At 41.7% G+C, this 18,431-nt stretch overlaps 1 protein-coding gene across 2 annotated transcripts in view; it reads right to left on the reverse strand.

Moving 5' to 3' along the window:
• Positions 1-11,632, reverse strand: part of PCDH17 (protocadherin 17) — a 281,345-nt gene extending 269,713 nt beyond the window's left edge. Inside the window, exons 1-2 of one of the 2 annotated variants that reach the window (XM_069758179.1) lie at positions 11,337-11,632; positions 7,806-10,344 (exon numbers count right to left, since the gene is read on the reverse strand). In XM_069758179.1, coding sequence (XP_069614280.1) covers positions 7,806-10,283 — 2,478 coding nt within the window. In that variant the 5' untranslated portion in view covers positions 10,284-10,344; positions 11,337-11,632. The remainder of the gene's footprint in view (positions 1-7,805; positions 10,345-11,336) is intronic. The other variant, XM_069758181.1, reaches the window with a different exon arrangement.
• Between the last annotated feature and the right edge of the window lie 6,799 nt (positions 11,633-18,431).

The following is an 18,431-nucleotide window of genomic DNA, read 5'->3' on the forward strand; positions in this document are numbered from 1 at the left end:
TTAAAGTCTATAGATTTACACGGACAGCCCAAGTGAATGCCATAAGAAAAGGTTTTTAGTTTTTTTTTGTTTTAAAATAGGAGTTGTATTGCAAAGTAGTGAGCTGGTATTGGCTCAAGTGAAGGTTCACTTGGTGTGTATTTGGATTGTATGCAGATTGCAAAACTAAAAACTGCAGCATTTCTGAAAATAAAGTCTACTCACATTTATCACACTTAGGCTACTTTCACACTAGTGTCGCACGACGCACGTCGCAATGCGTCGTTTTGGTGAAAAAACGCATCCTGCAAAGTTGGCTGCAGGATGCGTTTTCTCCTCATACACTAACATTAGCGACGCATTGCCACACGTCGCAACCGTCGTGTGACGGTTGCGTCGTGTTGTGGCGGACCGTCGGAACAAAAAAACGTTACATGTAACGTTTTTTGTGCGTCGTGTCTGCCATTTCTGACCGCGCATGCGCGGCCAGAACTCCACCCTCCTCCTCCCCGCAACTCACAATGGGGCAGCGGATGCGCTGTAATAATGCATCCGCTGCCCCCGTTGTGCTGCGTTGTCACAGGATGCGTCAATACGCCGGCCCGACGCACTGCGACGGGCCGACGCTAGTGTGAAAGTAGCCTTAGTCATGCTTTTATGCACTTTTTTTTTCGGGGGGGGAGAGGAGAGAAGATAAAAACTGCTGTTAAACACTGGAGATTTTACAAGTGGAAAATCATAAAATCTACAACTGTGAATCCAATAATATTAGCAAATTCCACCAATTAACAATGTTCTGTAGTTCTTCTGATTCCCCATGTTGCCTACCCCATGTGGAGGGCATTGTAGTTGCTTAGACATCCATGGTTACAACCAATTATTGTCACTATGAGTGGTCGTGACCATGAACACCTAAGCCACTACACATGGAGTAAGCGACATACTGAATCAGAAGAACAATACTACATTTCTAAATGAAGGTGTTTGCTACTATTATTATTACACCTTCTACATATTGGGATAGGATTTTGGAGATAGAAATACCCCTTTAACTAAAGCCGCCCATACACTGTAGATAGCTGTTGGCTGAATGATGGTTTGGCAGATCATTCAACCGACAGCTATATCGCCCGACTCTCCCTTACACAGGAGCCCTCATTCAGGCGGACTCATGTTTTGTATGAAAGAACCGCTGACAGGTCTCTTGTAGTGGCTTATCTCACCAAGAACAAAACGATCAGTAGCCCAAAATCAGACAATACCTGATCCCTAACTCCACTAACATCTACACGTTGGGGGCCTCCATACACATTAGACTGTCGACTAAGCTCGTCAATAATGGGAGGTTCGGGCAACAGACTATTGCATATGGTGCTTTTAGTAACATTTGACAACAGATCGTAAAATAATTAAAGCTAGCTTCACATTTGTATATCTACAGAAATATTGTGGATGCATTATATATACTCACTCAAAAACTCACATAAACCTATGCCATTTCTCAGCTTACAACTGCCCAAATTTGGACATTGTAATGTATGGAACACATTCATCCATGACTGTTATTAATTAAAAGGAAGGTATCCTTTAGTCTTAGGTATTGTTAGGTTCAGACAGACAGGCCCACTTGATGGATTTCAGAGCCACTTCTAGGAGGAGGAACATAGGGTGTGTGGAGAGAACCTTCCCTCATCTCCCCCCAACAAATTCATTGAAAAGTGTATGTTTTAGACATAATAAAAAGTTCTGCTTTATGTTACAAAACATCCCCCATTAATAAAAGTGTAAAGAAAATAAAAGTTTTTATAAATGTTTGGGGGTGGAGAGATGAAACAAAGTGTGGCCACCTATTTTTTCTGTACTTCCAAAAAAAAAAAAAAAAAACAACACATTATGATGTAAACCTTACAGAGTCAAAAGATTATTTTTTTTTTTGTTTTACTATATGTGACAACACTGCATTTATGTTTAATTATTCAGTGGGTCAAGAGACATAGGCCATTGTTCAAATGAGCCTGAACATTGACTCTTGAATTGATTTTGCTGCAGCGGTGATGACGCAGCATTTGTTCTTGATTAGGCCAGACATATTTTCTGGTAGGTCAAGAGCCGTAAATCATTGTTCATATGAGCCTAAACGTTGACTCTTGAATTGATATTTGTTGCAACTAATTGTGCGGCTATCCTTGGAAGACAGTGAAGTAGGGTAATTGAACAATTGATATTTGCTAATATGTTGATTAACCATTGTATTAGTCTATGTAGCTTGCTGACCTGCAAACAGTGAATGACAAACTATGCAAATTGTTTGAATACTTGACCATTGAGAGTTGACCTCATCCCACCTTCCCCCTGACCTGTGGATGATGGCCTGGAGGACAGATGTGAGTATATCTTTCTGCAAAAAAAAAACCTCTATAGAACAGCAGCCACAGGACCAAGACTCCAACTGGAGAAATACAGATCTGATCCACTAACCATCACTGAAACCGTGGAGACATTTGGAGAAGCCAGGTTGGTACAATCAGGTCACCTAGTCCCATGGGGACATTTATAGAAGCCAGGTTGGGACATCATTCCCCTGGCCACATGCCTCAATGGACTGTAAGCTTCCTAAGCTTGTTGTTACCTCCTTTCTGTGGGGTCCATTTTACAGTGGTGTGACACTGGTGGGGAGGTCGGCCCTGGAAGCCCCTAAGTTGCAGATATTCTAATTCACGGTGATCCAGCAAAAGGGTGATACTCTGTAATTTGCACCATATTATGTACTTGTTGGGACTGTACTATATGATATTTTCTGTTGGTGTTTCAATAAAGTATTGACACACTGTTTTATCCTCACACTGTGTTGTCTGAGTAGTATTCTGCCCGTGGAAAGGAGTGTGGGCATTCAGTGGGATGAGCCCTGGTCCATGCAGTCTTTCTAAAGACAGCCAGGCCAGCAGATGAGAGCATCCACTGACACTCGTGTCTCCACACTGTCTCGCCCTTTTGTTTTTTTGCAATCCAGGAGTATATATATATATGTGGACCGAGCCTAAATATAACCCTTGATACATAAATATATAACCCTGAATTTTTTATTATGAGATGCACATCTTTACTATATGAAGTATCCTATTTGCAGAGTGAATGCTTCCATTTGTCTGTATTGTGTCCAGCAAGGCAGACAGACGGATCATGACAGGAGCGTGGTTTCATCCAATCAGCTGCCAGCTTTACTGCACATATTCAGAAGCATTACGCAGGTACACACTCAAGAACCATAATCACTTCTATGAGCATTCAGTAAGTAATGGATATTGTGGCTACCCAGCCCATAAAAAGCCCCTGGACTCTTTAAATAACATTATGCAAAATCAGAAGCTACATTATATTTTGGAGGTTGCAGTTTTAACTTGGACAATACCTGCCTAGTGTCCTCTCTGGATTCTGGTGACAGAGGACATGTTGATAGCCATGTGTTAGAATCCAGGTCAATCCTGGGCACAGACCATGCCGGCTAGTCTGTCATTGTCACTCATTTCTGTTCTAGAATTATTTTCTGTTACATTATTTGGTAGAGTTCAGCAGATTACGAGTAGTTGTTACCTACAGAGATATTGCCGTTACCCAAGGAGAAAGGCTACGGACCCAACTGGGTCAATCTTGAAGTTACATAGCATCAAAGGCAAAATTCATTGAAAAAAACATTGTTCTCAATCTATAGAGCCATAAATGTAACCTCCACAATTAGTGGAATTAGATGGAGGGTCTGGTACAGTGTTCTTTACTGCTTTTTAAAGAACTCGCTCAAAACCTGTTGACAATGAGCTGATGACTACTGTACACTATATGTACGTCTATATGCATGTCTGTAAGATAAGCATGTACTGTATGTATGTCTATACGCATGTATGTAAGATAAGCATGTACTGTATGTATGTCTATACGCATGTCTGTAAGATAAGCATGTACTGTATGTATGTCTATACGCATGTCTGTAAGATAAGCATGTACTGTATGTATGTCTATACGCATGTCTGTAAGATAAGCATGTACTGTATGTATGTCTATATGCATGTCTGTAAGATAAGCATGTACTGTATGTATGTCTATATGCATGTCTGTAAGATAAGCATGTACTGTATGTATGTCTATACGCATGTCTGTAAGATAAGCATGTACTGTATGTATGTCTATACGCATGTATGTAAGATAAGCATGTACTGTATGTATGTCTATACGCATGTATGTAAGATAAGCATGTACTGTATGTATGTCTATACGCATGTCTGTAAGATAAGCATGTACTGTATGTATGTCTATATGCATGTCTGTAAGATAAGCATTTACTGTATGTATGTCTATATGCATGTCTGTAAGATAAGCATGTACTGTATGTATGTCTATACGCATGTATGTAAGATAAGCATGTACTGTATGTATGTCTATACGCATGTCTGTAAGATAAGCATGTACTGTATGTATGTCTATATGCATGTCTGTAAGATAAGCATTTACTGTATGTATGTCTATATGCATGTCTGTAAGATAAGCATGTACTGTATGTATGTCTATATGCATGTCTGTAAGATAAGCATGTACTGTATGTATGTCTATACGCATGTATGTAAGATAAGCATGTACTGTATGTATGTCTATACGCATGTCTGTAAGATAAGCATATACTGTATGTATGTCTATATGCATGTCTGTAAGATAAGCATGTACTGTATGTATGTCTATATGCATGTCTGTAAGATAAGCATGTACTGTATGTATGTCTATATGCATGTCTGTAAGATAAGCATGTACTGTATGTATGTCTATATGCATGTATGCGATGCATCTATTGCAATATATCTACATGTATGGCAGTATGTCTATATGCATGTATACATGTCTATACACATGTACTGTATGTATGTCTATACACATGTATTGTATATATGTCTATATACATGTATGTGATGCATCTATTGCAGTATACCTACTGTATATACATGTATGGCACTATGTCTATATGCATGTATATATGTCTATAGGCATGCATGGCAGTATGGATATATACATGTATGGCAGTATGGATATGAATTATATGGCAGTATGTCTGCGTACATTTATGGCACTATGTCTATATGCATGTACTGTATATATGTCTATATGCATATATGGCAGTATGTTTATATGCATGTCTGTAAGTCTATATGCATGTACATATGTCTATATGCATGTACTGTATGTATGTCTATACATATGTATATGACGCATCTATGGCAGTATATCTATATGCATATATATGTCTATACGCATGTATGTTAGTGTATCTGTACGCATGTATGGCAGTAGATTCAAGATTCAAAGAAGCTTTATTGGCAGGACCAAATACACTTCAGTTTTGCCAAAGCAAGTGTATAAAGGCAATAGGGATAGGGACTGTGGGGATGTTGGGTAGGAGCTGTAGGGAAGGTGGATGGGGCAGATCCATTGTGGGGGTTATAGTCCATGGCATAGGGGAGGTGGATGGGGCAGATCCATTGTGGGGGCTATAGTCCATGGCAGTATGGATATGAATTATATGGCAGTATGTCTAAGTACATGTATGGCAATATGTTTATATACAGGTACAGTATGTATGTATGGATGGATGTCTATTTGCATGTATGGTAGTAGTCTATAATCATGTATGTTTGATAATTCTCATCTTAGAAAGGACACTAAAAACACATCTGTGACTACTCCTGCAAATAATGACTGTGATTTAAAAAATATATCTAAACCGTATAAAAAAAGGAAGGATATAACAAACAGAGATAATGTCATGGCTTTCCTCTGTCACCGGGCTTTAGTAACACTGGGTTAGGCAGTAACAGCTACGTGCATTCACTAGCAGCTCTGTATCTATTCCTGCAGGATGTGAAGAGGATGTGAGGCGGAATAGATGAATACCCCGAACTACAATGTTTACACATACAGTATGAGGATCCACGTCACCAAAGGAATGAATCACCATTACAGTCGTAGCGCCTTGGATTAGGATCAATACTACCAATAAGTCACCGGTTCAATACCATGGATTAAATTAATAAGAGAGTAGGTGCCTAATGAAGAACCAATGCCTTCACCATCAGCAACGCAAACTATTAGTGGCTAAAAGGTTTTTAAACATTTTTCAGGTCCTCTACGCGCAGTCATGGGCACAGTATGTGATCACTCATTTCTCCTTTAGACATGCAAAAGGTGCTGCTGTGCTGCCTGGAGACTTAGGGGAACTACTGTAGTCATCCAAGAAGATTTACTACGGTAGCTGCACTTACAGCAGGCACAAATAGCATGCAGAGAGGATGGATAGATGGATAGATGGATAGATAGATACTGTAGATAGGTGATAGATAGATCTGTAGATAGACAGATAGGAGATAGATAGGTGATAGATACTGTAGATCTATAGATAGATAGGTGATAGATCTATAGACAGATACATAGATAGATAGGTGATAGATTGATTTATAGATATATATTGGATAGACAGATAGATAGACAGATAGATAGATAGATCTGTAGATAGACAGATAGGAGATAGATAGGTGATAGATACTGTAGATCTATAGATAGATGATAGATACATAGATAGATAGGTGATAGATAGATAAATAGGTGACAGATCTATAGACAGATACATAGATAGATAGGTGATAGATCGATTTAAAGATATATATTGGATAGACAGATAGATATGGGATAGATAGATAGGTTATAGAGAGATAGATAGATAGATACATACATAGATAGATAGATCTATAGATAGATAGATACTGGATAGATAGATAGGTGATAGATAGATCTATAGATAGATACTGGATAGACAGATAGATAGATAGGTGATAGATCTACCTATAGATAGATAGAGTTTGGATTCTAGTTGGTAAAATCCACCTGTTACACCCGTTACCACACTACACAAAGAATAGGTCTGTTTCTCGGAGTGCATGAATGGAAGAACGCACAGTCACAGATGTACTATCACAAAACCAGCACATATAACATTTTTGGCAATGCATTAGCTAAATTGCAAATGTTGCCATCGTAATCCTAACATTAAATTCTTACATATGTGCCTTGGTATTGTGCTCTGTCCTGTAGAAATCCAGCACACCCCAGCTTTGCTTGCTCTCCGTACACCCACCAACTGCAGTAACAAACATAAACTCTGCATACAAATAGCATTGCTTCCATGGTCGACTCTAGCAAGCCATTTCCATGCAATCAGCTGCCTTTTTAACCTGTCCAGAGGTTAGTGATATTCACGGTTAATGCGGAAAGACATTATATAAAGATGTGTATGCGTAATATTGCAAAGCAGAGGGAAGGAGAGGCGGCAAGAGACCAGAGACTACAAGGTTCTGCTCAGTCAAGGCTGCATGACTGCAAAATAGGGGGCAACCATTTCCATTATTTTCTTACCCAAACCAATGCAGATAGACATCATCTATTAGTATCTTCTCTATAGAGCAAAACAGTAGTCATATAAAAGTATACATCAAAACAGCACAGTAGGTTTTTTTTTTGCTAGTAATTTACTATTGTCTATGTCCACAAAAGCATTTAATTAGCTAAACAGATCGGAGAGCCAATAGAACTGGCAATATGATTATATTCCTATTTGCCATTTGTGAATTACCAGTAAATATCATGGTCCAATCAGTAAATACCAGTAAGAGCTTTTATAAATATTCATTGCTAAAATATGAAAATACTGCAGAATAACAGCAATGCAAAAAGCATACAAGTGAATGTGGTGACAACTGATGCCATTTACTTGTGTGCAAGGGTGGTGGCCATACCTGGATTATGGACATCCGATTAGATGTAGTCTCAGTCGTGTTGCTCACTGGTCCAGTAAAACTGTTGTGGCAGCCAACATGGCCTTGAGGAACAGTCAGATTATTCGATGTAGGTTTGAGGTACATCACTTCTGAACGAGGAGAACTTAAAGGGAGCCTGGTCTGGTAATCAAAATACATTGGTGAAGTGGCAAGTGAGGGGCTGCTGACAACGTTCATGACATTCATGGCATTTCTTTCCTCGACTTCACTCTGAACCAACATAATGTCATTCTTATTTATTTTCTTCTTTTTACTCTTCCCCAGTTGGGGATGACTATACTCTGCAATCCTGCAGTTATAAGTTCTGATTTCCTTATTTTCTCTTTTACATTTGATGGCAATGGTGATCATGGCAGCCAACAGTATTATCGAAATTGTGCTTAGTGTAACGATAAGTGGCAAGGACATATCCCACTGGTGTTGTTTCCCATTCACCCTAGGTTCTCCTTCTGGTAGAGATCCAGAAGAGGATTTAATGAGGAGTTTTGCAACAGCTGAAAGTGCTGGCTTTCCATTGTCGGTCACTTTGATCACAAGCTCTACGATTGGCGACACTTCTTCCCAATATGGATTCAGGGTTTTGATCTCTCCAGTCACAGGATCAATCTCAAACAGGTGCTCTTCATTGCCATAAGCAATTTCATATGTCAGTCGCCCACTTTCTCCAAAATCATTGTCCATGGCTCGGACTGTGCTCACGACATACCCCACGCCTACGTTTCTAGGAACATGAATTTCTGCAGTGTCATTTTGTAGAATTGGAAGGGAGATAACCGGTGCATTGTCATTGACGTCCAGTACGGTCACCCTCACGGTAACATTGCTCTCTAGATGAGGGGAGCCTGAATCTTTTGCAAGGAGCTTGAATTCAAAGTATTTTGTTTGCTCATAATTAAAAGATCGAAGGGCATAAACTGCGCCATTGGTGGGATTAACTGACACGAAAGTGTAAATCGATACATCTCCGACATAGGACGGCAATATTGAATAGGACACTGTGCCATTATGTCCAAGATCTGGGTCATGTGCTACCACAGATCCTAAATATTCCCCTGGAATATTGTTCTCAGACACCTGCAACACATGCAACCCTTTGTTAAAAGTGGGGGCGTTGTCGTTTTCATCTAAGATCTTAACCGTAAAAGATTTAGTTGAGTTTAATGGAGGATTCCCATTATCCCTGGCAATAATAGTGACATTATATTCATCCTGTGTCTCCCGATCCAGTGGTCTGTCTGTTACAACCATGTACAAATTGTCATAATTTTCTTCCAGCTTGAAAGGCACATTGCCCAGAACCCGACACTGTAACTGGCCATTTTTGCCAGAGTCCTTATCAGTCACCCTCACTAAAGCGATGACAGTGCCAGGAGGTGCTGCCTCGCTGATAGCTCCCTGCCGGACTGACACAAAGGTAGTAGAAGGAGCATTGTCATTCTTATCAATCACTTTCACTGTAACTTTACAATGGGCCGGTATTGGGTTCGGGCCTTGGTCACGTGCTTGCACATCAATTTCTATAATGTTATTCTCCTCATAGTCAAGATTGCCCTTTACTTGAATAACACCTGTATTGGGATCAATAGAGAAAAGTTCCCGGACTCTGTCTGGTGCAAAACCACTGAACGAGTATACAACATCTCCATTGGAGCCTTCATCTGCATCTGTAGCATTGAGATCAATTACAACTCTTCCCAGTGGTGAGTTTTCTGGGATCTCCACCAAATACGAAGGTGCCTCAAAAACCGGACTGTTATCATTGGAATCGATGACTTTGACATTTATTTGCACCGTGGCAGATCTAGGAGGATTGCCACCATCCAAAGCGGTCAGAATTAAATTATGATGGCTTTGTTCCTCTCTGTCCAATGGTTTTTCTATGACCAGCTCAGGAAACTTTGTTCCATCCCCTCTGGATTTTACATCTAAGGAAAACAATCCATTGTGGTTGATGACATATGTCTTTAAGCCATAGTCTCCAGAATCTGGATCATGGGCACTGGTGAGAGGAAATCTTGTCCCAGGGAAGGCATTTTCTGAAATATCAATATCAATCTGCTCAGATGGGAAAAATGGTGAATTGTCATTAATGTCTGTGATATCCACTTTGATCATGTATATTTCTTTATCGTTTGCAAAGACCTCCAAGGACACTTGGCATTTTAAACTTCTCCGGCACAAAGTCTCCCGATCAATCCTCTGTTTGGTCAACACCAGCCCACTGTCGTGTTCTACATCAATCAAGTTCGGTGCAGAATTCTCCAAAACTCTGAAGCTCGATTTCTTCCCCCTCTCCGAAATGCCCAGCTTTACATCGTTGCTTAGGTTGCCCACTACAGTTCCAGCAATTGCCTCCTCCGGGACGGAAAAATTTAAATTTTTTAAAGTCAGGGCAGGAGCCCACAAAAAGAATAACAATAAAACTGAAAGGTACATCCCCAAATATGTATGTGAAGGGTCTTCTCTGCTTCACTCTCCTCTTCTCAGTTCTTTGAACCTGTTGATTTAAAAAACACCTGCAGTTAGATAAGCAGCAAATGGACCATGGCGGAGGAGGCTGGCGGGGTTAAATCGGTGATTGGTTTTCTGCTGGAAAAGACAATTCTTCACCATCCCGCCTAAGCTATTTGTCTCTTGGAAATTATTAATTGGAAAGGACAATTTAAATATCAGATCCCCACAGCCCAATGAAAAGACAGCGTCGTAGTAATATATGTCTATCTGCTTAACATTATCCTGCAGTTATCATTACAAGACAAATCAAATCTCTATTAGAGATGCAATAATGCACATCTCGCCCGCGATAAACATGATTTGTTTGGAATTGTATTGTAGTCCTAGACTAACAATGGGAAAAAAAGCTGGATCCTGAACATAAACTCTGCTGTGAGCAGACATCTGCAGGTTCAGTCTAGAGCGCAGCGTATCTCTCCGGCAATTAGTGCATCTCTGATATAGAAAAACCACAATATTGGCACCGAGGCTGGCCGGATCACAATCACCTATTCACGCCATTCTCCGCACAGGAGCGGGTTTCCAAGAAATCGTGTCACTGCATTGGCTTACAAGCGGTGGGATTCAGTTCATTTCCAGCTCTCGTTCCCTACAGTGGATCAAATCAACAGGCAAAGCATGGCCGGATGCACAAATGGAAAGCGGGGAAGGAAGAAGTCTATGGGAGCAGAGGGACGATAATATATAATATTATATATATCCAATAAATGCATACTGACGGGGCATGGTTTGGGTAGAAAGCCTCTAATCACCGGCGCTTGAAGTGAGATGCACGTAGATCAATCATAGAAGGTGGGTGCATTGATATTCTGATTTTATTTGGAGCAATTAGAAGCGGGCACAGATTGCACATTTACACTTCATTGTTGGCCCTTTCCACATGAGTGACACATGCAGAATGCAGATGTTTATGACTGCATGAGTCAGATCCACAGAGAGGGGTCTGTGTGCCTAGTGATGGGGGGCTGCACTCACCTCTCCTCACACTGGCAGCACCATGGGCAGCTCCGAGTCACTTCCAAAGTGCCCAGCTCATGCCTTCTCCCTCTCCAGCCCAGCGGTCAGCAGCAGCAGCAGGGATGACGGCAGCCCCGGGCTTCCTCATTGCAGCTGGCAGCACAGATGCTTCCTCCAGTCAGTCCTGCAGCAGCACAAAGCCCAGCAATCCATCGCAGCAGTGGACAGTGCAACAGTTGTGGCTGTAACCCCTCCGCTCCCGCAGCGCGTCACATCCCCGCTCCGCTCCGAACGCCTCTTTACTGACTGACTCTATTCACATCACGCCGCTGCTTAAACATTGACACTGTTCTCTTGCCAGCCAATCAGCGCCCGCCACCTTGACCCGCCCCTCACGGCCCGTCCACCAATAGCAGAGGAAGGGACGGTATAAAGGGCGTGTGTGGCGTGGCAGCGCTGTGTGGCATCGATTAGACCAGTTAGGGCGCAGGCAGTAACGCTGTGAGGAGGCTGCAGCTTGTACACTGCTGCATGTCATTTCCTTTCCTTTCCAGACCAGTGACACTTATTTCAGGGCTATGGAAGTCAGCATTAGGATTCCTGAAGGAGGGAAGTTTGGAGGAGTATTAGGCTGTGTGCACACGTTGCGGTTTTTTTCGCGGTTTTCCCAATAAAAACGCTATAAACCCGCATACAATAAGCGTCTCATCATTTAGAATGAATTCCGCGTGTTTTGTGCACATGATGTGTTTTTTCCGCGAAAAAAACGCATCGCGGTAAAAACCGCAGCATGTTCATTAATTTTGCGGGTTTTTTTGCGGATATCCGACTACAAAATGCATTGGGAAGTGTCCGGAAAAAAAAGCAGCAAAAACGCGTCAAAACCACGGCAAAAACGCATGCGGTTTTCTTGCGGATTTCTTGCAGAAAATGTCCGGTTTTTCTCAGGAATTTTCTGCGAGAAATCCTGAACGTGTGCACATAGCCTTAGCCCCAGATCATCAGTTAGGGGGCAGCTCGGAGTGGTCAGGGCCAGGGTGGGCTCTATGATGTGTCCGCAGAGTGTATACTCGTATATGGCTGATGCAGTGATCCTCAACCTACTGAACAGCCGCACAGCCAGCTCTTCCCTCTCCTAGTGTATCCTCACCCACCCCCTGCAGACTGTGAGCCCCCGCGGGCAGGGTCCTCCCTCCTTATGTACTCGTGTGCCTTGTTATCTGCTCATGTTTAATGTATTTGTCTATATTTGCCCCGTATTCACATGTAAAGCGCCATGGAATAAATGGCGCTATAAAAATGTATAATAATAATAATAATAATCAGAGGCCAGGGCCGGTATTATAGGATGCAACCTATCTCTGACCTATTAGTCGCTGGACTCTTTTAGGAACGGAGCAATGGAATAAGCGATGATCTAAATCCGTTTTTTTAAACAGAAGCCGAGGGGTCGCATTGATTGCTGAAGGGTCCGACTTATTTTTTTCTGCTGGTTAGAAAAGAAGAAAAAGTTCTGCACGTGTGATTTCGATTTCTCCCAAACTAGCATCAGACGGAGCCCCTGATAACCTGTGGTGCCCCTCTGCCTCCTTTTCCGTATCTGATGTCACTTATTCCATAGGGTTGTTCCTAAAAAGCAGCAGAATGTCCTTACAGGCCTCGGGGTACGGGCACACATTGGGTATTTGCATCAGATGTTTCTGCATCAAAAACAGAAAAAAAAACGGTGCCTAAAATACGCTACGCTGTGATGCATTTTTACTTGTATTTTTCCCCCATTAGTTTAACAGTGTGAAAAATGCTGAAAGAATTAATATTCTGCAGGTTTGAGAAAAAAAAACTGATGGTTCAAATCTGCAAAAAAATAAAAATAATCAGCATGTTCCCTTGTAAAAGGTGCAGAAAATAGCTAGCTAGTGCTCTCCCTCCCCTGCCAGAGCTTCTGGCCGCAGCAGTCACATCATCATATCAGCAGCTCACATGACCGCTGCAGTCAATCGAAATTTTCTTTACTTCTCATTTCTATCACGACTGAGTGACTGCGCCATGTCACTATATTAAATACATTCCGCGTGCCAGCAAAAGAAGTGTTTCTCCTGACACAGCTGTGCTGCGTCTACATTGTGTGTTATGTACTTTTCAACATTGGGACATTATGGAAATCACAGGATGGCAAGACTGTGACACGTCAATGATATGAAACTAAACATGGGGGAAATATTCCAGCTCCTGGTAAAAGTATTTTCCTTTATTCCATATAAAAGTTAAAAATTCCATCCAAGGCAAATGTCCAAGAAACTGCGGTAACCTAACTGACATCACCAATCGCAGCGTAAGAAATTTATCATGCTGCGAGGGGTGACGTCAATAAGTTTACCACAATTCTTTGGACATTACTGATGTCACAGGTCAGCACTGTGTCCAGATATAGCAGTGTCGGGGATCGTCGTGGAACCTGGGAAGGATTTTGGGTGGACCATTTTAGATTACCGTATATACTCGAGTATAAGCCGACCCGAGTATAAGCTGACCCCCCTAATTTTGCCACAAAAAACTGGGAAAACCTATTGACTCGAGTATAAGCCTAGGGTAGGAAATGCAGCAGCTACCAGTGAATTTCAAAAATAAAAATAGATGCTCCGTACCGTTCATTATGGCCCCATAGATGCTCCATATACAACGGTGCTATATAGAATGCTCTGCACCGTTCATTATGGCCCCATAGATGCTCCTTATAAAGCTGTGCCATATAGAATGCTCTGCACCGTTCATTATGGCCCCATAGATGCTCCATATAAAGCTGTGCCACATATAATGCTCTGCACCTTTCATTATGGCCCCATAGATGCTCCATGTAAAGCTGTACCCCATATATAATGCTCTGCACCGTTCATTATGGCCCCATAGATGCTCCATATAAAGCTGTGCCATATAGAATGCTCTGCACCGTTCATTATGGCCCCATAGATGCTCCATATAAAGCTGTGCCACATATAATGCTCTGCACCTTTCATTATGGCCCCATAGATGCTCCATGTAAAGCTGTACCCCATATATAATGCTCTGCACAGTTCATTATGGCCCCATAGATGCTCCATATAAAGCTGTGCCATTTAGAAAGCTCTGCACCGTTCATTATGGCCCCATAGATGCTCCATATAAAGCTGTGCCACATATAATGCTCTGCACCGTTCATTATGGCCCCATAGATGCTCAATATAAAGCTGTGCCATATAGAATGTTCTGCACCGTTCATTATGGCCCCATAGATGCTCCATATATAATGCTGTGCCCCATATAGAATGCTCTGCACCGTTCATTATGGCCCCATAGATGCTCCATATAAAGCTGTGCCATTTAGAAAGCTCTGCACCGTTCATTATGGCCCCATAGATGCTCCATATAAAGCTGTGCCATATAGAAAGCTCTGCACCGTTCATTATGGCCCCATAGATGCTCCATATAAAGCTGTGCCATTTAGAAAGCTCTGCACCGTTCATTATGGCCCCATAGATGCTCCATATAAAGCTGTGCCATATAGAATGTTCTGCACCATTCATTATGGCCCCATAGATGCTCCATATATAATGCTGTGCCCCATATATAATGCTCTGCACCGTTCATTATGGCCCCATAGATGCTCCATATAAAGCTGTGCCATATAGAATGCTGCTGCTGCAATTAAAAAAAAATCACATACTCACCTCTCTTCACTCAGGACGCCGGCGTTTTCAGTATTTACCTGCTCCTCCTGCGGCTCCGTCTCCAGCAGTGACGCTCAGCAGAGGGCTACGTCACCGCGCCCTCTGACCTGAGCGTCACTGCTAGAGGATACTGGAGAGACTGAGCCGCATGGGAACGAGGAGCAGGTAAATATTGCGCAGCGCTCCCCTCCCCATATACTTACCTGCTCCGGGCGCGGTCCCTGCTTCTCCCGGCGCTGCATCTTCTTCCTGTATTGAGCGGTCACAGTTACCAATCATTACAGTCATGAATATGCGGCTCCACCTCTATGGGAGATGGAGCCGCATATTCATGACTGTAATGAGCAGTACCATGTGACCGCTCAATACAGGAAGAAGATGCAGCGTTGGAAGAAGCAGGGACTGCAGGGACCGCGCCGGGAGCAGGTAAGTATAACTAGACAGCCCCCGCACCCCCTCCCCTGCCGACCCCCGGGTATGACTCGAGTATAAGCCGAAAGGGGGACTTTCAGCCCAAAAATAATGGGCTGAAAATCTCGGCTTATACTCGAGTATATATGGTATTTTATTTTTTAAAGGTATTGAATTGATTAAAGAGGGTCAAGGAGTGTGTTTTACAAATTAAAGGACTGTGTGTGTGTTCATTGCTTTTGACTACGGGGTTAGTTATGGGGGTGTCTGATAGACACCTTTCCATTACTAACCCCTTGGCTTGATGTCAGCAAACATTGCACAGATTACATCAACCGCAAAACCATTACCCCGCTTGCCAATGCCCCAGTGCAAGCGGGAAGATCCAAGGCTGACTATCAGAATTAGCGCAACTAATGGATGTGTCATTTCTGTGGCGGCTGATGGCTGGTGATATTAGTGTGGGAGGGGGCCAATATCCATGCCTTCATAGCAATGGCTAAAAAGACAGCTGTGGCATATTAAAAATAGAGGGGACCCCAAGTCATTTTTTTGCAGGTCCCCCTTTTTAATTACCAGCAAAGGCTACTCAGACAGCTGTGAACTGATATTAGTAGGCTGGGAACCTTTTGGATATTGGCCTATTTCCAAGAATAATAAATCCAGCCCCAAGCTGTCTGTTTTCAGCTGTGTATTAAAAATAAGGGTGAGCCCAGGACATTTTTTTCTTTTATTTCTTTATTCATTAGCCAAATACATGTACAGTAAGCTACACGAGCACACGCACTGCACTAATATATCTCACTGACATATTTCTTACTATGCTCAGGCACTAGTTGGTGAATACTCTCATCAGCATTGCCTGACATTAGTCATTAGCCGGTGCCTCACCGGTGGTAGCCTTTTTCACCGCTGGTCACAGCTGCTGGCTCACACGCTGTCCTCTGTGTGACAGCGGTCTACAAAACCCAGCTGCTGTGACCGGCGGTGACTTCAGTAAGTCAGACCCGGTGTTTCCAACGCTGTCAGACAGAGGACAGAGTAGGAACCGGCGGATGTTTTGGCCTCTCATTCACCTGAATTGGGCCGGCGTTTGGTATCAAGTTCCAGTACCGTTCTGGTACCCGAACCAAACCTTTTTATAAAGTTTGGACGAACCTGACGGACCCAGGTCTGCCCATCCCTAATAATGATGCTTGTTTTTTCTTATACTGTATATATATATATATATATATATATATATATATATGAGAAAAAAGGAAAACAGCACACAAAAAAATTAAAAAATTGAAAAAAGTGGGCTTAAATGCCTGAACGGCATGGCAACGTTTCGGATTTCCAATCCTTTTTCAAGGATTGGAAATCCGAAACGTTGCCACGCCGTTCAGGCATTAAAGCCCACTTTTTTCTATTTTTTTGTGTGCTGTTTTCCTTTTTTCTCATATTATTGGAACCATTTGACTTTTGGTTTGGAGAGCTTTGCACCGCAAGTTGGGTAATATGATGCTGTTCTAATTTATTTTGTATATATATATATATATATATACACTATATATACACACACAGTGGTGTGAAAAAGTGTTTGTCCCCTTCCTAGTTTCATATTCTTTTGCATATTTGTTACACTTAAATGCTTCAGATCACCAAACAAATGTAACTATTAGACAAAGATAGCACAAGTAAACTGCATTTTTGTGGAGAGTAGTAATAATAATAACACAGGTCTACAAAAAATATTTTTTGTAATCATCGCAGGTGACTTTTTACTTTACTTACTTTACTTTTCTGACTCATCTTTTTGTCCTGATTTCAATAATGTGTATAGTTTTTCGGTAGCACGCATAGTTTCCATGGAGCAGCATCATTATTATACGGTATAGGAAATATACTGGTGACATTAAGAAAATAGTAATCTACATATCAGAAAAAAATGCTTCGCCTTACAAAACAGTTTTTATTGAACCAAAATGATTTCAGATGCAAAACAGAAACTAAAATATGAGCAGAAATGATAAGTGCTTGACATTAGACTGTCGTTGATACGATTTTTCAGGGTTGCCAATATATAACATCCCACAGTAATTTGCCATCAGTGAGTCATTCCAAAAATCCTGGTAGTAGTGTTCCATTACTTTAATGCCCTGGTGAAACCGCTCGCCTTGTTCATCGCTTACATCCCCAAGGTTTTGACGGAAGAAATCTAAATGTGAATTGAAAAAGTGCCTTTTCAGAAACATGCGACATTCCATACACTGGTATGCATTTAGCAGTTCCTCAACTCCTTCAACATATTCTGGAGATTTTTGGTTTCCTAAGAAGTTTTCACAGATCCACTTGAAGCTTTTCCAAGATCCCAATTCCTTATCATTTAGAGTTCCTTCAAACACATCATCTCTCATAAGCTCTCTGATCTGAGGACCAACAAATACCCCTTTCCTTCAGTTTTGCTGGTGAAATGTTGGAGAATTTCTGTGAAATGTACTGGAACCCTAGTGAATTTGTCTTTGACATGGCTTTCAAAAAGTTTTCTGTCGATCCCAACGTTATATGTAGTGAAGGAAGAAAGATTTTTGTTGGAGCAACTAAAGGATTAGGCTGAACATTGTCTCTACCTAGAGTATAGATGTTTCTCTGTCCCCAATCATGACAAACATAATTCTCTACTTTATTTCTACTGTCCCATAAACACAAGAAGCAATAATATTTTGTGAAACCTCCTTGCATTCGCATTAGCAGACCAATCACTTTCAAATCTCCACAGATATTCCATTGATTCCGAGCAGGCAAGTCAATCGTGGCATGCCTGGCAGAGGTAGGGATGACAAAGTTACAATAAGATTGAGCATTAAAATTTACTCAGCCCTCTCACTTTGACTTTATTTCTCCTCCTCTCTTTCCTGACTCAGGAACTCCCATCTACTCCCACTACTGTCCAGCAAAGGGACACCTACTAACTGAGACAAGGTCAGTTAACCACAAATAATAAGTATTGTGTACA

This window comes from Ranitomeya imitator, chromosome 3, assembly GCF_032444005.1.
Source record: "Ranitomeya imitator isolate aRanImi1 chromosome 3, aRanImi1.pri, whole genome shotgun sequence".
Taxonomy (NCBI): domain Eukaryota; kingdom Metazoa; phylum Chordata; class Amphibia; order Anura; family Dendrobatidae; genus Ranitomeya; species Ranitomeya imitator.